This window comes from Ailuropoda melanoleuca, chromosome 4, assembly GCF_002007445.2.
Source record: "Ailuropoda melanoleuca isolate Jingjing chromosome 4, ASM200744v2, whole genome shotgun sequence".
Classification (NCBI taxonomy): Eukaryota; Metazoa; Chordata; class Mammalia; order Carnivora; family Ursidae; genus Ailuropoda; species Ailuropoda melanoleuca.
Genome location: NC_048221.1, coordinates 6,916,097 through 6,940,226, shown reverse-complemented (window position 1 = coordinate 6,940,226; position 24,130 = coordinate 6,916,097). Strand labels below are relative to the sequence as shown.

The 24,130-nt window shown below is 42.4% G+C and overlaps 2 protein-coding genes and 1 pseudogene across 2 annotated transcripts in view; all 3 read left to right on the top strand.

The window, feature by feature from the left end:
• The first annotated feature begins 7,437 nt into the window (after window positions 1-7,437).
• Window positions 7,438-8,373, top strand: LOC100478229 (olfactory receptor 7D4). The gene has a single exon (XM_002921410.3). The coding sequence runs from the start codon at window positions 7,438-7,440 to the stop codon at window positions 8,371-8,373; it is 936 nt and encodes a 311-aa protein (XP_002921456.1).
• Window positions 8,374-14,856: 6,483 nt separating this feature from the next.
• LOC109489974 lies at window positions 14,857-16,722 on the top strand (annotated as a pseudogene).
• A 129-nt stretch (window positions 16,723-16,851) lies between these two features.
• The window catches only part of LOC100478482 (zinc finger protein 426-like), a 12,978-nt gene continuing 5,699 nt past the window's right edge, over window positions 16,852-24,130 (top strand). Inside the window, exons 1-3 of the mRNA XM_019801889.2 lie at window positions 16,852-16,900; window positions 17,847-18,087; window positions 18,352-18,422. Coding sequence (XP_019657448.1) covers window positions 16,852-16,900; window positions 17,847-18,087; window positions 18,352-18,422 — 361 coding nt within the window. The remainder of the gene's footprint in view (window positions 16,901-17,846; window positions 18,088-18,351; window positions 18,423-24,130) is intronic.

Here is a 24,130-nt window from a genome sequence, read left to right as displayed (position 1 = left end):
AGCATTGAGTGGTAAAAATATAATGGCAGTTAATGGTTATTACATCTTTCTCCTCAAGGTTCTTCAGAGACATAAAATTATTTATGAATTTACTTATGTAGTTATTATCATGATGTTCCCTTTTGTGTTTTGCAACATCTCAATTATATCAAGATATAATTCACATACCATATGATTTATTCTTTTAAAACTATACCGATCCATGTTTTTTAGTATGTTCAGAGTGGTGCAAGCATTACATTTTAGAACCTTTGCATCACTCTGTAAGCACCCTTGGCTGTCCAACCCTTATTTTCCTCCTCCCTCAACATCTAAGCATCCACAAATCTTTCTTTCTCTATCGATTTGTATTGTATAGTCATTTCATGGAAATGAAATCATGTAATCTTTTGTGAATCATTTTTCACTTAATATGCTTTTCAAGATTCATATGCTTTGTAGTATACATCATTTTCTAAAAGATTTTATTAATTTGAGAGAGAGAGAATGCGTGAGCATGCTTGAGTGGGGGGAGGGGCATAGGGAGATGGGGAGAGAGAATCTCAGGCAGACTCCATGAGCACTGAGCCTGGCTGGGAGCTTGATCCCAGGACCCTGAGATCATTACAGCCAAAATCAAGAGTTAGCAGCTTAACCAACTGAGCCATCCAGGCACCCCCATCATTTCTTTTTCTTGGCAAATGAATATTCCATTGTGTGAGTATATTACATTGTATTTATTCATTCATAAGTTGATGAATGTTTGGGTTGTTTTCACTTTGTGGGTATTAGGAGTGTGTATTTTTTTTTTTTAGTATGCTCTATGCCCAAGGTGGGTCTTGAACTGATGACCCCGAGATCAAGAGTCACATGTTCTTTCTTTTTTTTTTTTTTTTTAAAGATTTTTATTTATTTGTCAGAGATAGAAAGCACAAGCATGGGGAGTGGCAGGCAGAGGGAGAAGCAGACTCCTGACTAAGCAGGGAGCCCGATGCAGGACTCTGGGATCATGACCTGAGCTGAAGACAGACACTTAACGGACTGAGCCACCCAGGTGTCCCAGAAGTTGCACATTCTATGGACTGAGCCAGCCGGGTGCCCCCTGTGGGTATTAGGAGGAAAGTTGCTATGAAAATTCATGTATATCTTTTTGTGCAGAAGTCTTTTTATTTTTCTTGGCTATTGTATTAGAGGTCTCCAGAAAACAATTAAAACACACACACACACAATCAGGATTTAGAACATTAATATCACCTCCCCCCAAACTCTGAGTTTCTGTCAGATGGGCCTCTTAAGGGGTTTTGAAGGGTGTGAGATAGTTGCAGCTGTGCCCATGGGGGGTGGGTATGGGAAGGGGGTTGACTCTTGGTCAAGCAGAGAAGGAGGTCAAGCAGAGAAGAGAGAAGGATGGATTGACCTTGTGTTGTGTCTAATGACAGTAGTGGGAAATAGAATTGGGTTACAGAGGAGCAAATCTGAAAGACAAGATTATGCTTGTCTCAGCCTTCCTCAATGCTCCTTGTTTGAAAGTGGAGAAAGCAGGGGTCCTCTTAACTGAGAAGGCACTCTGAGACCCAAAAACAAAGCTGATGACTCCATAGTATTTCTTTTCTTTTAAAGTTTTTTTTGTTTTGTTTTTTTAACTTATTTGAGAGAGAAAGTGAGCGAGCAAGAGAGAGCACGAGTAGGGGGAGGAGCAGAGGGAGAGGGAGAATTAGACTCCCTGATGAGCAGGGAGCCTGACGCTGGACTCCATCTCAGGACTCTGGGATCATGACCTGAGCCAAAGGCAGACGCTTAACCAACTGAGCCACCCAGGTGCCCAACTCCATACAATTTATACAGGGATTTTACTCAGGACAACTTACAGATGGGGGTGGGGGGGTCGGGTGCGTGACAGTCCAGGTGCTACACAGCTATTCTCTGCAAAGTCCGGAACTTACTCCACAAATTTTACAAATCAAGAGGATGCCCCCCTTCCTTTTTCAGGGGGTAAATGTAGTGAAATCAAAGGTTTAACATGCACCCAATTGACAGCTAACTTTTAGATTTTGTGATGCACTCTGTGTTTCACAAAGGGGAGAGACTATGTTATTTTTAACAAATTTACAGAGGACCAAAGCAAGCCCCAAGAGAGGTCATTACTGGAACATGAGCAAAAAGGAGGGTCAAAACTGCAGTCGATATTGTCAGCAATCCTACAGTCCTTCAGTTCTCACTGTGGCTCCCACTTCCTAAGGACAGCCCTTCCCAACTAGTGACCCTCATGCATCACAAATAAACTCTCATGGACACTGTACATATTGTTGGTCATGAACCAAATGCTAATGGGGTGGACTGTAGTAAACCCTGTGTTGGGTCACCTACTTCTCCCTTCAAAATTAAGGGCTTATTCTCCAGGTTCAGGGAGTACAGTCATCTGACAGCCCTCATCCTTTAACCCTCTTAGAATTGCCCTCAGCTAAAGGAAGCTGACTCACTTACCCCCTTAGATCTCCTGCTGTGGGAGCACAACTGCCTGACAGCCATCTGTATCCACTGCCGTCTTTGCTCTGTGGATGCTGCTGGGCTGCTCCCATCCACGGACTGATCACAAGTAGATACCAGTGCATGCCCACTGCCACACTCACACAATGACATTCATGACCAGGGTTAATTAACCCTGCCAAAATGGTGACTCCTCTTTCTGGCATGAAGGACCTCAAGTGCCAGGCAGCTGGAAAGCTTCAAGTTTAATAGGACCTTGGCCATGTCTCTGGAAGGGCTATCCTTGTAGGTGTCAAGACCTCTAAACCTGCTGAGGCCAGAGTTGAGGAGACCTGAAGCAAATACTGCCCAACTGGCTCACTGGGCATGACATTAGACAGGGCTGCTTCTACTAAGAAGCCTTGATTTCTGGACCCATGTATTCCATATATTTGAGTTAGAGCATATTATGATTGTCACTGACTTAGAGTGTACATGCATCCTGTGAATTGTGTAGCCAGAATATCTACCGTATGCAAATGTCTGCTCTAAATGTGATCATACTCTTTGAAATTAAACTTGTTGCATATTTTCCATTAAACAAACTTTTTAAAACTAACCATACTTCACATTTTTTTTTCTCTCCACGGTTTGACCTCTATTCTCACATTCCCTGACAAACATCATGGGTGGCTTATATTGGCACCTCTATTTCCCCCATACTCACTCATCAGCCCACTCTACCTGGATTACATATGCCCCTATCCCTTATGTTAGAGGCAAAAAATGGAGTCCTCCCTAATATCAACAAAGGCCTTCATGTCACCAGCAAATGTCAAGGGATATTTTCAGTCCTCATTTGGTTAGTCCTTTCAACAGAACCAAAACTATTCACCACTTTGCTTTTCTTCAGAAAGACCTCTTTGCCTCCACAACAGTGTGGACTAAGTGATCTTTGAAATCTCCAAAGATTCTTCAAGGAATGAACATCCCATAAAGTTGATTCCTGGTTTTGGTTCTTGTAGGAATTAATGTTTCTTACGGGATATTTTCTCATTTTAAGTCAAACCGTAGAAAGAAGAATTTCTTTTTCTTTTTTCTTTTTTTTTTTAAAAGATTGTATTTATTTATTCGACAGAGATAGAGACAGCCAGAGAGAGAGGGAACACAAGCAGGGGGAGTGGGAGAGGAAGAAGCAGGCTCATAGCTGAAGAGCCTGATGTGGGGCTCGATCCCACAACGCCGGGATCACTCCCTGAGCCGAAGGCAGACGCCCAACCGCTGTGCCACCCAGGCGCCCCAAGAATTTTTTTTGAAAATATACCTTCATCTTTGCCTACTGTTGCCTACACAGACATGACTGAAAATTTGCCATTCTTTCATCTTTGTATCCCATGGGACCTGAATTGTTTGCAGCAAGGAATCCAGAAGAACAATTTATTCAATGAGGACCTTTGAGAATTCAGCCACTGAGATGATAATAACATGTCCTGTTGCCCCTTTCCTATAATTCTCTGATGGGAGCCTAGGGGAAAACCCAAATGGGCTCTCCTGGGACAGACTGCAGAGAAAAGAAAGCTTCAGTGATAATCATCAGAGAGGGTAGGATCATTGCTTCGCAGTCAGGGCTAGAGGAGGGCTCGAGGGAAACGAGTGAGAAAGTGGGCACTGGGCTTATCTCTAGAGTAATGAGAAAGGTACAGTCCCACATTTAGTCTACAAAGCTGAAGTCTCTATAGTTTGAAGGTGCTTTACTTGCTACTTAAACCAGTCTTCCCCAGCTCTTGTTCTGTTTACTTCTCTCTTTCAGAATCCAGAGACACTCTGCAGTAAGTTATTTTCCAGTGAGTCTCCTCTTTATTCTTTCCGTGAATTCTAGGTTCCTGTTCCATTTCCTGTCCCATCATTTATCATTAACTACTCACTCGACATTTGTTATGCATGATGTGTTATCCTCTTTGTTCCTCAAGTGATTGGATTTTTAAAAATTATATTCCCTGTTTTTGCTGGCAGATTTGTCTAACTGATAGCACTTAATAGTTCTGTACTGTTGTTTTCCTTTAGTGTCCACAATATATCTATGAAGAATGTAATCATTTCTGACATTCAGTATTCAGGCTAATATCCATTTCCTATCTTACTAATCTCTATAAATATTCAAGAGAATATTGAGTGATTAAGTTGGAGTAGATTGTCTTGGCCCACTCACAAATTTAATATAAATAATTTAGTGTGTTAATACAGAACACCTCGTTAGCTGCATTTTTTTTTAAGTGATCTCTGTGCCGAGCATGGTGCTCAGACTCACAATCCAGAGATCAAGAGCCGCATGCCCTACTGACTGAACCAGCCAGGTGTCCCTTGGTTGCAGTTTTAAACAACTATTTTTTATTGGGTTAAGAAACTGACCGAAGTTTCTTCATGTAGTAAGAGGCTCTTTCCAGGCAGCTAACCACAGTAACGACTGTTACATTTTCTCGAATACTTTTTCCATTGTGATTATGGTTATGATTCCTCTTTATTTCTCTATTTTTGTGATGCATACTTTTAGCAAACATCCCAGCATTAATGAGGTTCCCATTCCTAAAATATTTGTGTTACTTGTTTAGGATATATCACTCTTCTTAAGTAGATATGACTGCATTGTATTTAACTTTACTATTCCGTGTTGTTGTTTGTCTACATTTAGTCAGATGATGAGCTTGAAGAGTCCTTTTTTTGTGTTATAGTGGATTCTTTTGGTCTCAATCTTTATCATACACCTAACACTTCATGTGTTAACACCTAGTATGTGCAGACACCATGTAAATCTTTTTTTTTTAAAGATTTTATTTATTTATTTGACAGAGATAGAGACAGCCAGCGAGAGAGGGAACACAAGCAGGGGGAGTGGGAGAGGAAGAAGCAGGCTCCCAGCAGAGGAGCCTGATGTGGGGCTCAATCCCAGAACGCCGGGATCACGCCCTGAGCCGAAGGCAGACGCTTAACGACTGCACCACGCAGGCGCCCCAGGCACCATGTAAATCTTTAGAAAGACAATGGAAAGCAAAAACAGTCACAACCTCAGACCCACAAATAAACATAAAATCACCAATGTGAGAGGCACATTAAGCAATAGCACAGGTTGCTCCACTTGTGCTCCTCACATACTCTGTTCCTCCTGAACCTGTCTGCTCTCCCACTCACTGGCCTATCAAATCCCTTCCATTACCAAGCTCACCCAAACATGGGGAAAGTGCAAATTCTGTTCTCAGGGCCTGAAATATGTGCTCTTTCCCTATTTCCCTTGATTAACAATTACCCATCCTTCCTCTTGCAGCTCAGGTATACCTGTTTCAGAAAAGACTTTTCTATGTACCTCCTCAGACCAAATTGGTTCTCAATATTTTTTCTCTCTTTAATTAATTACAATCTCTAGACATTAGGAATAACAAGGACCTCCTTTCTTTCTTTTTTTTTTTTTAAGATTTTTTAAATTTACTTATGTGACAGAGACAGCCAGCGAGAGAGGGAACACAGCAGGGGAGTGGGAGAGGAAGAAGCAGGCTCATAGTGGAGGAACCTGATGTGGGGCTCGATCCCAGAACGCTGGGATCACGCCCTGAGCCGAAGGCAAACGCTTAACGACTGCGTTACCCAGGCACCCCAAGGACCTCCTTTCTATCATGATAATGTAGACATTAATTTTCATGTTAAATTTGCCTTTTAATTTTTTTGCCTTTTAATTATTTAAGGATAATTTCCTTTACAGAAGTTTTTGACTATTTTAAATCAAATCTACCAATCATTTTTTTTTTTGCAAAGAAAGTGCTGATTTTTAATACAACAGACACCTGCTCCAGAGTGAGCACACAGGGGCACACACTCCCGCACACACTTTGTATTTTACTTTAATAGTTGTGTGCTGTTTCACTCTATTATCTATGTAGTACACCTGCTTTTCTCTCAGAAGAATCCACCTGGCAGGTGGAATCTGAAAGAGGGAGGTATAGGCTATTCATTTATGAGAAGTGCTGGAAGGTGGTCAAAAGAGGTACCAGACCTATTGTGTTTTTAATGATCAGAATTCCATCTTTGATGGCTGTCTCAGTTTAATACTGATAAGCAATAGCCATACAAGACAGGTTTATTGTGATGGTAAGGACAAAAGCTCACATTTTTCAAGTGTCCACAGAATATCACAAGAATCACAGTGGAAACATTACATGCATCATCTCATTTAATTCGCTATCCAGGTTTACAGCATAGGGAATATTTACCACTCCCATTGTAGAGGTGTACTATCTGCAGCTACAAGAGATTAACTAACTTTCTCAGGGTCACACAGCGAATAAATTGGTATACCAAATTTCTGTTCTAGAAAGACTGACTCAAGATCCCATATTCTAAATCACAGCTCTATAATGAATTTGGGGATATTTATCTACCAAAGGGATTGACAAATAAAAATAGCTATCATTTATTGACATCCTACTGTGTACAAGAGCACTTTGAATCCTCACAAAGAAGTTAACAGCAGTAACCACATATTTAGAATGAAAAATAATAAGACAACAGTTAACCGTCACATTGATAATGAAGCATCACCTCATCGAATTAAGGCTATTTGAGTTGAATACACATTGTATAACTAGTATAGAGATATCTGAATTATGGAGATTATCAAAGAAAGACATTTGATGTCTTCACTTATTTTGAATGCTCATATCATAGAAAAAATTGGTTCATGTCCATTGCCTCAAATAGAACTAGACCAGTGAATAGGAAATTTAAAAAAAATAGAGATGTAAGCTAAATTTTTAAAAGGATACCTAAGTACATTTAGATTGAAAATGAGCTGAGTGAGTGAATTATTGCCTTTGGAAGGACTGACGGAAGATGAAAGATGTCCACCTAACGGTGGTATTATAAAGGTGATGACTGGCTGATGTGCCAGTTGGCTATTCACTGAATATTGCTTTCAACTCCTTCTCTAGCAGGCACATCGGCTACATGGAAGCAGGAAATCATACCAGAGTATCAGAATTCTTCCTCCAGGGCCTCTCAGATAATCCAGAACTGCAGCCCCTGGTCTTTGGTTTGTTTCTGTTCATGTATCTGGTCACCGTACTGGGAAACCTGCTCATCATCCTGGCTATCCTCTCTGACTCCAATCTCCACACGCCCATGTACTTCTTCCTCTCCAACCTGTCCTCTGTTGACATCTGTTTCATCTCTACCACCGTCCCAAAGATGCTGGTAAACATCCAGGCACACAGCAAAGACATTTCCTACACTGGATGCCTCATCCAGGTGTATTTTTTTATGATTTTTGCTGGAATGGATGGTTTCCTCCTGACTGTGATGGCCTACGACCGGTATGTGGCTATCTGCCATCCCCTGCACTACACAGTCATCATGAACCCACGACTCTGTGGCCTGCTGGTTCTGATGTGTTGGTTCATCATTTTCTGGGTCTCCCTGATTCATGTCCTACTGATGAGGCGGCTGACCTTCTGTCCAGGCACAGAAATTCCACATTTCTTCTGTGAAGTGGTTCAGATTCTCAAGGTGGCCTGCTCTGACACCCTCATCAATAACATCTTCTTATATGTGTCCACTGCCATACTGGGTGTGTTTCCTCTCATTGGGATCCTCTTTTCATACTCTCTGATTGTCTCCTCTTTAATGAGAATATCCTCTGCAGCAGGAAAATATAAAGCATTTTCAACCTGTGGGTCTCACCTCTCTGTGGTCTCCTTGTACTATGGGACAAGCCTGGGGCTCTATTTCAATCCCTCTGCAACTCATTCTTCCCAGAGCTCAATTGGCTCAGTTATGTACACTGTGGTCACCCCCATGCTGAATCCCTTCATCTACAGCCTGAGGAATAAGGATGTGAAGGGGGCCCTGGGAAGACTCCACAATCGAGGAGCCCTTTGTCCATGATGGGCCACTGGCCTCAGAACCTAGGGGACATTGTGGGCTCCAAAGGCAAATATTGTGCATACAAATCTTCTGGGTTTTTTCCTCCCTTAAAAGACAGGCCTCATTGCTTATATTCCCAAAGTACCCATGGGTTTGTTTTTGTTAGGTTTTGTTTTTGTTTTTGTATTTTTTTTTAAGATTTTATTTATTTATTTGACAGAGAGAGAGATAGCCAGCGAGAGAGGGAACACAAGCAGGGAGAGTGGGAGAGGAAGAACCAGGCTCCCAGCGGAAGAGCCTGATGTGGGGTTCGATCCCAGGACTCTGGGATCACACCCTGAGCCAAAGGCAGACGCTTAACGACTGAGCCACCCAGGCGCCCCTGTTAGGTTTTGTTTTTATGTTGGTTTCTCCTTAACAACCTCCTCAATGATTCTTTTTCTCCTTTTTCTTCCCTATTTGCAACCCGTAACATTCTTTGGTCAGCTCTCCTATAGCCATTCCTGAGATTTTCAGTATTAGATGTGAAGTGCTTATATCAAGTGCTAGTATGGTTTACTTCTAAATGGTCCTCTGGAATGCTGATATCCTTCACTTTAATTTGGTTGTACATTTGTTTTTCCCTGGAAGAAATGGAATGGAAATCATACAATAGTCATAACCAAAGTGCCTGCCATATCAATACTGTACTTGCTCGACATCTGTAAATGCATGTATCTTGACATTTCCTTAAGATATTTTCTCTCACTTTCTCCCTTCTTTAAAAGATTGAGATTGGGATGTGGAAGCCTGACTCTGAGCCCACACTCCTAAGTTTGCTACCATAGTGTTCCTGAGAACACTGCTGTCATTTTCAACTTCAAAAGTGGGGATGTTGATTTGAAATCTCATTTGTTCAGGTTTTTTTAATAAAGATTTTATTTATTCATTTGTGAGAGAGAGAGTGCACAAGCGCGGGGAGCGGGGGGGTGTGGCAGACAGAGGGAGAAGCAGGCTCCCCGCTGAGCAAGGAGCCCGATGCGGGACTTGGTCCTAGGACCCTGGGATCATGACCCGAGCCGAAAGCAGACACTTAACTAAGCCACCCAGGTGTCCCTCATTTGTTCAGGTTTGTAGGTAATGTATTACATGGCGTATCACTCAGATATTGCCTCCTATTTGTCTTCTTTCCTTCTTATCCTCTGCCCATTCTTTGTTCTATTGGACCTTTATTTCCCATTATTGTGATTTTAAGATACATCCTCAAGATCCTAATACATGTAATAATGACTACAATAGACTAAGACTATTCTCGGGGGAGAGTATTCACAGGAGGTGTAATCAGGAATTGTAGTTACACACTTGTGAAATGTATTCAGAATTCACTTCACTTGTTAAAAAGAATTTTGATAAAAATGAGTCTGCAGTGAGGAGTGTAGTAGTAGAAGCTGTCAGCATTTCTCCTCCATTCCCAGGGATCCTTTCACTTTCTCCGTTGCATACCAATCTGACTGCAAATGTTCAGCAACAGGTGTATGGGGTAAGAAGTAACAGGGAATTATGCCCCACCAAGGACAGCTCTTGATGGAAAGGTGTGAAGTACACCATCTTCTTCACCAATCAGCTAGGATAATTCTCATATTTCCATTTTGCACCACTTTCCAATATTTCCCCACAGGGTGAAAACCGCTCAGTTGTTGTGGGAGCTGACTAGGGCGTATTTTATTGGATGTATTTTCCTCCCTATATCACTTCCCCTCTCCCTAACCCACATCCTTGTTCCTTCCAGTAATGTGCTCACTAATGAATCGTTGGCTCGATGTCTTCTTCTGAGGAACCTAAATGAAGGGAGGTAGTAACGATTGTGACGGATATTAAAACAATATCACGGACGGAACTAGTAACTTTTGGGACAAAACCAAACTGAACAAAAACAAGAATTCCATATATAATTAGATCTTCAAACTACTGAAAAAATCATTACATTTCAGCAATATTGGGGTGGCTTCAATTTATTTTGATTACATTAAGTTTCAAGCAGTGTTTAATTATTGTCTATGTGTACAAATTGAGGAGAGGACCAAAGAGGTAAATATGATTACAATACAGAATTGTGAGCATAACGTTGGTGTGTAATAGAACCTGTTGAAAAGAAAGGTAAAAGTTTTCGACTCGAGTAATCCAGAGAAAATCTTTATTTAATGAAATTATTGAGCTATAATTTGCATACCATGAAATTCACTCATTCAAAATGTAAATTCAGTAATTTTAGTAAACTTATAGAATTTCTGTGACCATTACCACAGTGCAATTTTATTTTATTTTATTTTTTTAAGATTTTATTTATTTATTTGACAGACAGAGAGAGAGAGAGACAGCCAGAGAGAGAGGGAACACAGGCAGGGGGAGTGCGAGAGGAAGAAGCAGGCTCCCAGCACAGGAGCCTGATGTGGGACTCGATCCCAGGACTCTGGGATCATGGCCTGAGCTGAAGGCAGACGCTTAATGACTGAGCCACCCAGGCGCCCCCACAATGCAATTTTAGAACATTTCTATCACTCCAAAAGTTCCCTTGTCTCCAGTTGCAGTTAATGTCCACTCCCACCTCAGTCCTAGTCAACACCTTATCTGCTTCCTGTCTCTGTAATTAGCTTTTTCTAGATATTTTATGTAAATGTAATCATACAATATGTAGTCTTTTGATTCTGGCTTCTTTCACTTAGCATAATGATTTTTGAGGGTTATCTATGTGGAAAACTCATATCAGTATTTTGTTTCTCATAACTGCAGAATAATATTCAAACATATAAATATACCTATATTTGTTTATTCATTATCAGCTGGTAGACACTTGGATATTCCAGTCTGGGGTTATCATGAATAATTCGGTTATGAACTTTTGCATGTGCATGTCTGTGTTGACATGTGTTTTCATTTCTTTGGAGTAGATAACTCATGGTGTAATTACTGAGTCACATGGTAAACTGATGTTTCATTTTTAGAAATCTGCTAGACTGTTTTTTCAAAGCGGCTCCTCTATTTTACATTCCCACGAGCAATGAATGATGGTTCCACATTTTCCACATCACCAACACTTGGGATTCAGCAAAAACTTCTAATGGGACAATACTCTTGAGCACTGGGTAACAAATAATCAGTAGAAATTTAACTGAAGAATGATTTGGGTAGGAAGTAGAGAGGAGAGCTGGAACTATAGGAGAAAGGAACTACATACACACAAACATGGAAAATTCAAGACTAAGGCATTCCAGGAGGATATATGGAACTGATGACTGAGTTATTAGAAATAAACTAAGATATGTAGATGGAGGACAGCCTATTAAGAATCTAATTTGAGGGACGCCTGGGTGGCTCAGTCGGTTAAGCATCCGACTCTTAATTTCGGCTCAGATCACGATCTCAGGGTTGTGAGATCGAGCCCTGCATTGGCTCTGTGTGGGGAACAGAGCCTGCTTGAGAGTCTCTCTCTCCCTCTGCCCTTCCCCTCTCCTACTCGCTCTGCTGTAAAAAAAAAAAAGAGAGAGAGACAGAGACAGAGAGAGAATCTAATTTGACATACTAAGGATTTTGAAAGCAATGGAATGCTAGGGCCATGCTATAATCACAGGTGTAATTTGACATACTAAGGATTTTGAAAGCAATGCAATGCTAGGGCCATGCTATAATCACAGGCGTAGTACTTTAGGATTGCTCTGAGTGGGAGAAATTGGAGGCAGAGAACATTTAGGAGACTGTTGAAGTAGTCGAGGGGAAAAGGTGATGGGGACCTGACCTAGCCAGTGGCAATAAGATGGGAATATTTTGGAAGAGAGGTGTATTAATTTCCTATTGAAGCTGTAAAACATTGCCGTAAGTCTAGTGGCTTAAAATGACACAAATTTATTATTTTACATTTCTGGAAGTCAGAAGTTTAGAATGCATCAGTAATGCTGCTTTCTTTCTGGAGGTGCTTGAGGAAGTCTGTTTACTTGCCTTTTCCAAATTCTAGAGACCTCTCCATTTGTGGGAGTTTTGGAATTCATGTATAAGACTACAAAGCCCTAGTAGAGACAAGGAAAGACATTTTGAGAAGGAAGACCTACGCCCAGGCAGTTGGCTTGCTGACCGTGGTCGAGTCACACATGGGGAAACAGCCATATCCTCATGTGGACTTGGCTACAGCCCCATTTGGCCTTGGCACCAGCACCACACCTCAGGCCCCAGAAGGAAACACATCCACCCATGCCTCTCAGGTAACAGGCTGCTGGCCTCACTCTGAGACGCAGACCTTGAGCAGCCAGCCTGTGATCCAGCACCTGTCTCTCTGATCTGTGGTCTTCTCCACATAAGAACCCAGAAGGACATGTGTCCATCTGTGACTTGGGAGGCAAACCTACTGAGCTGGTCTGACCACAGATCTTGAAGCAGCCCACAACCCAGCTCTAGACACTCTGAGCCACGATGTAGGAGGAGGAATCATGCCCACCCAGAGATCCAGGGGGAGACTCATCCATCAGTGCCCACTGAGGCAGACCTACGGAACTCTGTCATGGATGTGGACCCTAAGGCAGTTCTATGACATGGCCACAGCCCCTCTCAGCTGTGTTGTGGGGTCATTCATGCATGCCTAGTTAGAGAGCCATACTTTTCTACACAACTGGGAAAACAGCCCTGCCACCTGTGGATCCTGAAGAGAACACTCGTCCCAGGGCCAGCCCTACTGACCGAGGTCCTGGAGGCAGTCCTGTCTACCTAGGGACCAGACAATGTCCACTTCTCTACTAATAGGATTTCCAACCACACATTGCACTATAGATCCAGGAGCAGCTGTATTACATGGCTCCAACCCAACTCAACTACGACCCCAGAGGCAAAACCCCCAGGCCTGAAACCCAGCAGGAGAAGGTCTTTATCTAGGGAAAGCAGCCTCTGAAGACTGAAAGAAGTGTTTGCTCCTTCAAATGCATAGACCCTAATACCAATACCACTTGTCTGCATGCTTTACCAGCTGACCTGTGAAGAACGCTAAGCTAAATACGTACCGCAGTTACATGCAACAAATATTACCTACCATTATATATTTACCATGAAACATTAAAATATATAAAGCTACCATATCAAGAGTGAGATATGTTTATATGTAAACACATTACTAATACACAGGAGTTCTAGAAACTGATACAGGTATTTATAAGAAATTGTTTTTTAAATAAGGGTGGAGTTCCATTCAGTATGCCAATTAGTTTATCAGTAAGTGGTACTAAAACAATTAGCCATGTTTTTGGGAGGAAAAAATGTGACTGGATCCACTACCACATACTACATGTCAAAATACATTCCATGCAAATTAGAGATTTAAATGTCTTTAAATATATTTAAGAAGAAAATGACAAAATCCAAATACAATCTATAGTTTAAAGAGATTTTATTTATTTTTTATTTTTTTTAAAGATTTTTTATTTATTTATTCGACAGATATAGAGACAGCCAGCGAGAGAGGGAACACAGCAGGGGGAGTGGGAGAGAAAGAAACAGGCTCTTAGCAGAGGAGCCTGATGTGGGGCTCGATCCCAGAACGCCGGGATCACACCCTGAGCCGAAGGCAGACGCTTAACCGCTGTGCCACCCAGGTGCCCCTAAAGAGATTTTAAAATTAAGGCAAGAAATGCAGTCCTTTATTTTATTTTATTTTATTTTATTTTTTTAAAGATTTTATTATTTATTCGACAGAGATAGAGACAGCCAGCGAGAGAGGGAACACAAGCAGGGGGAGAGGGAGAGGAAGAAGCAGGCTCACAGCAGAGGAGCCTGATGTGGGGCTCGATCCCATAACGCCGGGATCACGCCCTGAGCCGAAGGCAGACGCTCAACCGCTGTGCCACCCAGGCGCCCCTAGAAATGCAGTCCTTTAAAAACAGATTTCTTTGGGGGCGCTTGGGTGGCTCAGTCAGGTAAGGGTCCAACTCTTGGTTTTGGCTCAGGTCATGATCTCGGGGTTGTGGAATCATGCCCTGCATTGGGCTCCTTGCTGGGCAAGAAGTCTGCTTGAGATTCTCTCCCTCTGCCCACCCCCATGCTCTCTCTCTCTCATAAATAAATAAAATCTTTAAAAAACCAGACTTCTTCGCCTAAGTAACACTTATACCTCTGTACAGGGGGCCTGGAGAGCAGGGTGTGAGGCATGCAGGAGGCAGAGGGGCTAGGCTGGGGCAGTGCCAGGAGCATGAGGGCCACAGTGCTGCAGCCCTGGGGTCCTGGCATTTTTTAGCAACTGTGAAGGCTTCCTTGCAATTCATTTCTTCTCACTACAGTGGCACAGCGGTTAAGCGTCTGCCTTCGGCTCAGGGCGTGATCCCGGCGTTATGGGCTCGAGCCCCACATCAGGCTCCTCCGCTATGAGCCTGTTTCTTCCTCTCCCACTCCCCCTGCTTGTGTTCGTGCTCTCGCTGGCTGTCTCTATCTCTGTCAAATAAATAAATAAAAAATCTTTAAAAAAAAAAAAGAATTATACCAAATTGAAAAGATATGAATGAATATCCTAAAACAAGAAAAAGTAAGACATTACACTCTTCTTGTTAGTCAGATTCCTCTGGAATAAGCAGAATTGCAGATGGATTCAATGGAATTTTTTCTGACAGTTACAGTATTTGTTCTATGAGAAAACCAGACTTAAAATATTTTGACAACAAAGATGATGACTCTGATACAGAGACATCAAATGATTTGCCAAAATTTACAGATGGAATCAAGGCCAGAAATGGAAATCATAACTACCTGGTTCCCAGTCCTGTACTGAGAATTCTAGACCACACTGCCTTTTGTGGGGGGGGGGGGAAGAGCTGTTACTGAAGTGTGTGATGAAGAGTGTGACTCACCTGAACTGGTCAACCAACGCACTCAAGAGGAGAGTCCTACAGAAGTTCACACTGCTGAAGATGTTCCAGTTGTTGCAGAAGTGCAGGCACTTTCTGAAGGTTATGATATAGAGGCAGAAAACAATCCCTCTGAGAGGCTCCAAGACCAAACTGATGAGGAGCCAGCAGCTAAAGTTTGTGAAATTCTTGACAGGAGCCAAGCTTTGAATGTGCCTGCCCAGCAGAACTGGCCTTTACTGAGAGCCAATAGCAGTGACTTCTATAAATGCGAACTTTGTGAGTTCAACAGCAAATATTTTTCTGCTGTAAAGCAGCATATGATGCCGAAGCACAAAGGTACTGATTCGAATGTGTGTCAAATATGCAAGGAAAGTGTCTCTACCCACATGATTCTGATTGAACACAGCAAACTGCATGAAGAGGAGCCCTACATTTGTAAATACTGTTATAAAACAGTGATTTTGGGGGGCGCCTGGGTGGCTCAGTCGTTAAGTGTCTGCCTTCGGCTCAGGGCGTGATCCTGGCGTTATGGGATCGAGCCCCACATCAGGCTCTTCTGCTATGAGCCTGCTTCTTCCTCTCCCACTCCCCCTGCTTGTGTTCCCTCTCGCGCTGGCTGTCTCTATCTCTGTTAAATAAATAAATAAAATCTTTAAAAAAAAAACCAGTGATTTTTGAGAACCTCAGCCAGCACATTGCAGACACCCATTTTAGTGACCTTTATTGCTGGGAGCAGTGCAATAAACAGTTATCTTCAAGCAGTGAACTCCACCTACATTTCCAGGAGCATAGCTGTGATGAATAGTACTAGCGTCAGTTTTGTCAACGTGAAACCAATGATCCAGAAGACTTGCAAAGCTATGTGGTAAATGAACATGCATGTAAATTAACTAAGTGCTAAGTATAACAATGGAGAACATGGACAGCACAGCCTCTTAAGCAAAATTACCTTTTTTCGAAAAAGGTTTTATTTATTTATTTAGAGAGAGGGCACGTGGCGGGTAGGGGCAGAGGGAGAAGGAGGGAGAGAGTCTCAGACTCCCCACTGAGTGTGGAGCCAGACACAGGCTCGATCTCATGACCCTGAGATCATGACCTGGGCCTAAATCAAGAGCTGGACATTTAACTGAGCCACGCAGGCGCCAGCAAAATTCCCTTTGACAAATGTAAAAACTTCTTTGTATGTCAAGTATGTGGTTTTCAGGGTAGACTTAATATGAATGTTAACAGGCATGTTGCTATTGAACATACTAAAATTTTTCCTCAGGCTTGTGATGACTGTGAAAACAGCTTTCCAAGTATGCTTAGACTATTGCAAACATAAAAATTCACATTTATCTGAAGGGATTAATTTATGTCAATACCATTAACATTCAACACGACAAACTGAAGATCTTAAAGTTCATCTAGATTTCAAGCATTCAGCTGACTTACTTTATAAACATAGTGACTGCTTGACGAGGTTTGGAAATGAGAGGGATTAATAAGTCACCTTCCAGTTCATGAGACAACTTAATTATTTTCTTTAACTTCTACAACGTTGATGTAAACTAATAAATTTGACATTTTTGGAGATATTAAAAAAACAAATGTTTGTATGATAAAAGACGAAACATTAACATAACAGAGATTATCAATTCAATCGATGCGTAAAACATTTGATGATGCGCATGACAAGACGTTTCTCTTTATTGGTGAACAACTGACATACAATATTTGATTAGTTTCAGGAGTACACAGTGATTTGACATATATACATCTCATGAAATGGTCACCACAGTAAGTCTAGTTAACAGCTGTCACAATACAAAATGGTGAAATGTTACACTGACTATAATCCATAAGTGGGTACATTACACCCCCTATCTTAATTATTTATAACTGGAAGACTGTACCTCTTAATCCCCTTCACTTATTTCGTCCATTACCCCCCGCCCCATAGTTTTGAATAGATGGGATACCCAACCGTGTTTAAAAAGATCTTTATTTAGGGGCGCCTGGGTGGCTCAGCCGTTAAGCGTCTGCCTTCGGCTCAGGTCATGATCCCAGGATCCTGGGATCGAGCCCCGCATAGGGCTCCCTGGTCAGCGAGAAGCCTGCTTCTCCCTCTCCCACTCCCCCCTGCTTGTGTTCCCTCTCTCGTTGTGTCTCTCTCTGTCAAATAAATAAAATCTTAAAAAAAAATAAAGACCTTTATTTACTGCACAAAGGCCACCCAATGAACATCACAGCAAACAAGAATCCGGGAAGACTTTGTAACCTTGCGTGAACACGAGAACAATGCCTGGCATCACTGCTATGCCACAAAACCAAAAGCAGATATACATGCTTGATAAAGAAAAAAGATTTACAGGAAATGTCATGACAATGAAACAAAGGCTGAGTCAACGACCAGAGCTTAGGAGGGTGTCCGACGTAAATGACACTAAGAGGAAATAAAGGCCCCCAAACGGGATGGACTGCTGGGGTCTCGGGCTTATCGATATGGGACAACGACCGTAAAAGTTCTAAGATGTGCAGGGAGGCAGGCAGGAAACCTTTCACTGTGCAGGTTTTGAGGTGAATACAAGGGGTCCTTCCCCCGCCCGAACTGGGGCTGAGCCTCGCCCCACGCAACTCCGGCCCGCCCTCCGCCCGTAGTCGCGCCCACATACCTGGGTCCAGCTCCAGCCGCGTCCCCCGGGCTGCATCCACGCCTCAAACCAAGCGCCCAGCGCATCCCAGCCCGCCACGCCGAGCTCGCGCGGGAGCGAACCACCGTTCGGCTGTCTGAGGTGGAAGCCCCGCCCCTCGAGCCCCGGCAGGAAGCGGAAGCGGCGTCATACGCCCGCCGGGGTCTCTTCCGCTGCGTCCTCCGTGTTGCGTTTAGCGCATCGGGATGGTAGTGGTCACCCGGGGGCCGGCTGTGGTGAGGGTGGCGTGAAGGGGAGGGATGGAAGGAGGAATCCAGGGATAGGTTTGGTCAGGGTCGCCGATGGGCCTGTTGAGGGGCCGGGCCGCGCGGGTTCGCATCCGCCTAGATCGCCCGAGAGGCCGCTGGGGCCGGTGGTTCCCGCCTGGAGCCTCTATGGACCTGCTGTGAGGGCGCCTCCGTGGGGTGTTTGTATCCGCTGTGCAAGCGACCTTTGTGACTTTTCTCCTGAAGGAAAAGAATTTCTGCTGTTGGGAGTGACCCAGACTCCGCCCCGCGTCCTCGTTTCCTCCGGGACCTGACCGGTGAGCATTGGGAAAGTTGGTTCACAAGGGCCTGTGTTTCCTTTTCGTGTGGAAGAGAATGTTTCACCTGAGAATGTGGCTTTGTCACGCTCGTCTTTTATTTTGGACACACAGTATCTTAGTAGGAAGGTAATATGCTTTCTCGGATGTCTGTAGTGTGCGTATTTCAGTAGCCAGTTATACACACGTACACCACAAGTCTGTGCTAAAGAGAAACAGTTTTCATCTACCTTAACGTCCTTCCCTCCCGAACCCGCCCATCCCCACCAAGTTTCAAACCAGGGGACTCCTGGAGAAGAGAATGGAGGCTTTATTACCCCACTTTCAGAATAATTGAATTTCACAATTATAGGACTTTTGGATTAAGTGTGTATTTTCCTGACATTTTTGTTTCGTAGGATCTTAACCCTAAAGGAAATGTAAATACTACTGCTATGGATGTGCGTCGAAGTCAATTGACCCATTTTCGCATTTTGCATGGTTGTTCTCTCTGGCTAGAGAAATGTATTTTTTAGTGGACTGTTTGAGAGTAAAAAGGAAATAAATTGCAGGCATGATATTTGGCCTTTAAATACTTGGTAATATGTCTCCTAAAGATAAGGACATTTTGCTACTAAAATGATAACACATTGATTTCACCCAAGAAAATTAAAAATGTTATCTAATGTCTGCTCTGTAAAAATTAAAATCTTACACATTGTTTCAAAATATGTTTTTGGATCTAGGACATGATCAAGGTTCATATATGACAATTGTTTCTGTCTTTCAGTCTCTTAAGCTAGAGCAGAGCTATTATTTCTTCATAATACTGACTTGAGTCACGTGTTCTTTGAGAAACTCATACTTTCTGATATTTGTGGTTTTATATCCATGGTATGTTTAAATATTTTATCTTGTAATTTTGTAATATGGTAATTGGGTCCAGTACAGAGGTAGATAGACTTCTGTCAGAAAAGGCCGAGGCAGTAATGTAGCGGGGGCTTAGGAGTGCAAGAGCACCTGTCTCAGGGATTCTAAAACAGACCAGGTTCAGCCACTGGTCTCTGACAAAATCAAAGATAGAGAAAGGAGTGGTGGTGAAACAAGATAGAAATATACATCAGTGAGGCCGATACCAGGAAGAGAGGGAACTAGCATCTCAAAGATGGTCTCCAAAGTTCTGAAAGTACTTCCGGTTTTTTATAAGGAACATGTGGAACAAAAGTCAGTGTGTACCTTCAGGTGAGCTAAGAAAATCCGGTCCTTGGAGTCAATCACAAGGGGTCTTGCTGGCTCAGGGCAGCCCTTAAAGCTTGAGCGGGAAGTTTCAGTTCCCATCTGGGATGCTTTGCCCGTTTGGACTTTTGTCCGAGTTAAGAAATGAGCTGGAAAGGGGCGCCTGGGTGGCACAGCGGTTAAGCGTCTGCCTTCGGCTCAGGGCGTGATCCCGGCGTTATGGGATTGAGCCCCACATCAGGCTCCTCCGCTATGAGCCTGCTTCTTCCTCTCCCACTCCCCCTGCTTGTGTTCCCTCTCTCGCTGGCTGTCTCTATTTCTGTCAAAAAAAAAAAAATGAGCTGGAAAGAAGACCTTAATCAATTAGAAAGTTTGAGATCAAAATGGAGGTAGTTGCAGTCCTCTTTCAGTGACTGCATTATGATTTGTTGGCTGTAAGGCCTGGAATTGCTCGGCTCTGCCTTGGTAGTGCACAAGCAACCATACACCTTAGTAAACGCATGGGATATGGCTTTGTTTCAATAGAGCTTGATTTACGGAAACAGCCCTGTGATTGATAGTTTGTCAGCTTCAGGTCCAGAGGCTTCAAAAGATCTTTCACTAACTATTTTGTGGGTGATATGTACTTCAGATTATGTTGCATAGAGGAGTTATAAATGTACATCAAGAAGAGTCATTTTATCTCCCCCACAGTCCATAGTAAATGCTCTTCAAATTTAGTTACAGTTTCACAAAAATCAGTTAGTTATCTAAAGAATAAATTGTAATGTTATCCTGTAATAACTTGTATATTAATGAAAATGGGAAGGATATGGAAGAAGTGAATGGCTAATATATATAAATAAATACATGCACATAAATAAATACATACAACATGTCAATCCAGTACAGTTTAGGTTTAGTTTAGGTTTCTGGAATTGGTCTTGGGGTGATTGTTGATGTCCATAGTTTACTTCTTCAAGGCCAATCCTGTTTTCCAGTCTTCAGGCAAGTTTGACGTTGGCTTTAGTCTTTGTATTTCCCCCTGCAGTGTTGCATTGTTTCTGGGTTATTTTGTCCAGTGGTGGGGAATTCCAGGATCCTCTTTTTAGCTTTTCCTACCATGGTGGTCCTTACCCTATGGGTCAGAGATAAAGGAATTCGGCTGGTTGCCAAAAATTGCAATTATATATTTAGGTTTTGGGGAAAGAAATAAACATAGGGTAGGTGCTTGCTGCAGCTGGGTCCAGTGTGAGTTCATTGAAGTTAAGACTTTTTAAAAAATCACCTGACTACCATAAGTCTCCACTTTGGTGGTGTGCCACAATGATATTTTGGATCCTCAGGAATTAGTGCCTTAAGTGTCCTCTTAGAGACTATTTCCTTTTTCCCCATGCATAGTCACTTGTAAATGACTGTACATCCCTTTATGAATCTGTAGGAAGGTTTATAGTATGAATAGTGGTGATGGTGCAAGATCCTTCCTTTTTGAGGGAGTTCTGTGTTTGTGATATGGCCTTTGACTGGAAGTTCGATAGGGAGCTGTGCTGTTCCACTGTGGTCAGTCAGATCAGTTTTGGTTACTGTACTTGAAACTGCTTGTTACAGACATCAAATAAAATTCTAGTACTTAGGTTGGCAAACTGGACCCTGGGCCAAATCTGGCCCTCCACCTGTTTTTGTAAATATAGTTTTAGACAAACTGAACCATATTCATTGGTTTACATATTTTCTATGGCTTCTTTGAAACCACAGTGACAGACTTGAGTATATATAGCACAGAGACTGTTTGGCCCTCTATGCCTAAAATGTACTGTATGGACTGTTAGAGCAGGCTTATTGACTTCTACTGTAATAGGGTGCATATCTGTTTCATTGCAAGGGACCGATTAGGCTGGGACCGGTGAGCCACCACTAGAGATCTCTGCAGGCCAAAGCACTCTGATTCCTGTTTCATTCCCACTGCTCTTGATGGTTCATGTGCCCATTTTGTCTTTGGCAGTTAAGTGCCACCTACTTGATTTCTGCTACTTTGGCTTCTCATCATCCGCATTGAAATCAGGGAGTTCATCTCAGTGATGGTATAGCCTCTACAGTCATACCTCACCTATCATGGAGAATAACCACAGAGGCTTCTAGGATGGAAGCCGTCCACTTATCGGTTTCTCCGTACGTTTGTGGAGAATCTTCTGTTCCCTCAACGTAGAATGGGGAATGGGGCTGTGTATCACACGGGATAAAGCCAATGCCACATTGCTATCTCCCTAGGATTTGCTCCTTCACGTTTTGTTGTGGAAGTTCTGGCATGTGAACTCATTACTGTAGGTCACCATTGAGTCTGGTACCATCCAAGCAAGTAAGTTGTTAGAGCTTTCTCCAGGTCCATGAGCTAGTAAATATTAAACGCAGACTGTCTAATAAATGCCCCCATGTCAATGAATTTGGCCCAGTTTATTGTTACATTCTACCCTTATGGGTCTGGCGTGCTTACAGTTTATTCCCCCCCAGGGTACCTAGTTTTCTTCTACATACTATCCTAGTTGGAACTGTTTTGTTGTACAGGCTGTTTTATCTTGCACAGTGTTGTATCGCTGTTCTCTGGACTGTGAATTCCCTACGTCACTGGAGGCAGTAGCAGCTGGTTTGGGTGGATCTTGAAGAGAAGGAGCATTTCCTTCTACGACTTGTGCCCCAAGTGAGGTTTCCTCAGTATTTTTAAGCAGAGGAAGGCTCATTTCAGAAACCAAAGGGCAGGAGACTTCCTGATAAGGGAGAGTTAGTGTCTTGTGGATTTAAGCTTGTGAGTTTCATCTTGGTCCGACTTGATATCCCCACTCGTTTTCAGGTTCTCATTCTTCCCATATCATTGCTCTAATTTTCACATGAACAACTAGTTGATAGAGACACTGTAATTGTGGTTGTAATTTTACCTGTGCAATTAAATTTCATGTTTGATTTTCAACAGTGTTAGTCCTGTGGCCACAAGAAATGTTCTTTTTAAGAGCTGTTTTGAGGCTTTGTGGTTCTCAGACCTTGATTTGAACTTGTCTTAGTAAATCTGAGCATGCCATTTTCTGTGCAACTCTAGTGATAAGAATCTTTCATCACAGTCTTTGTAGTCATCATTACTGAGGTAACAGCTAAGCATAGCATTCACTTGGATTCCCAAGGCAAGTGCTTCTGTGTACATCTTCACAGTGAGCCATAGGTAATAACTTGATTTGTATAATGCAGCTGAGTATCTTTCAAGGAGCTCAGCATCTGGCTTCAGACCAAAGACTTGATGAAATCAACCCCTAGATCTCATATTTACAGGTGTATCTCCTGCAATCACTGTCTAGTTCTGTGTAGGTCTGGGTCTAATCAGAAGACAAAAATCACTCCTTGATTTTGATATCCATGGGAAGAGTAGCATAAATATGTAAAGAGCACTCTGTTAGATCCTAGAGTTGAACAGTAATAAGGAAGGTCAGATTTATAGGGATGCCTTCTCCCCAAGACTGGGCCACATTTTGTTTGCAAGGTGTCATTGCAGTCCACTGATTGTAAAGAAGTTGTCTGGGTGTCCTGGGGCAGAGGTAGTCAGCAGGCATTGGGCAAGCATTTGAAAATCTCTAGATTGCAGCCAAGCCATGTCTGGTGGGCAGACACATCAGTTATCCATGGGAAGTAAGTATTCAGTTTGCAAACATTCCTGGCTGGTGGGTGAGTGCCCAGAAGACTGAGATCCCCACACACTTATATTCCAAAGAGCTCTCCAAAAGAAAGTGGTTCCTCAGGTCAGACAACATTGTCATATAAAGCATTACTAGAGTCAGAGTTGTTTACAATAGAAGATTCAGTATCTCCAAACTTAAATTTCAAAATTTGTATCTACCCCACATTATTGTTGCACAAAATATAAAACAATGCTTGACAGAAATACAAGAAGAAATGGACATATCTGCACTTCCAGTGGGAGTTTTAAGAATGTTTCTCCCGTATTGTCTATCTAAACAAGAGAATTGTCAGGATATGGACTTATAAATGATGTACACACTGCTTAACAACATATCTAGTAGTTGACAGAAATCAGTTAATTATTGCCTGGAATGAGGGTGAGGGAATGAGCTAGAAGGGTGAATGCTTTTTGGGGAGATGAATATATTCTCTGTCTTCCTTGTACTGCTCATTACATGGGAAAATGTGTCAAAGCTCATCCTCAGAATACTTAAGATGGCACGTTTCATTGCGTAGCACTTTTCATCTGCAGGATGAAGTATCTTGAGTTGGTGAGGGTCAGTTTGGTTTATGGTAACAAAACTGGAACTTCCAGCATTTGTCATCATTGGGATACCACTCTGTAGATCAGCATTTGGGCTGCTGTTCTCTGTTCAATTTATTAAAGAGAGTCAATAATTATCAACAGGAGTTGTCCTTTAAACTGTATTAGGTTGTAAGATCCTAAAATAAGAAGGAAGCCTTATTAAGAAAGCAATAAAAATAAAATAAAAACTTGGTGAAAAACAGAAGTG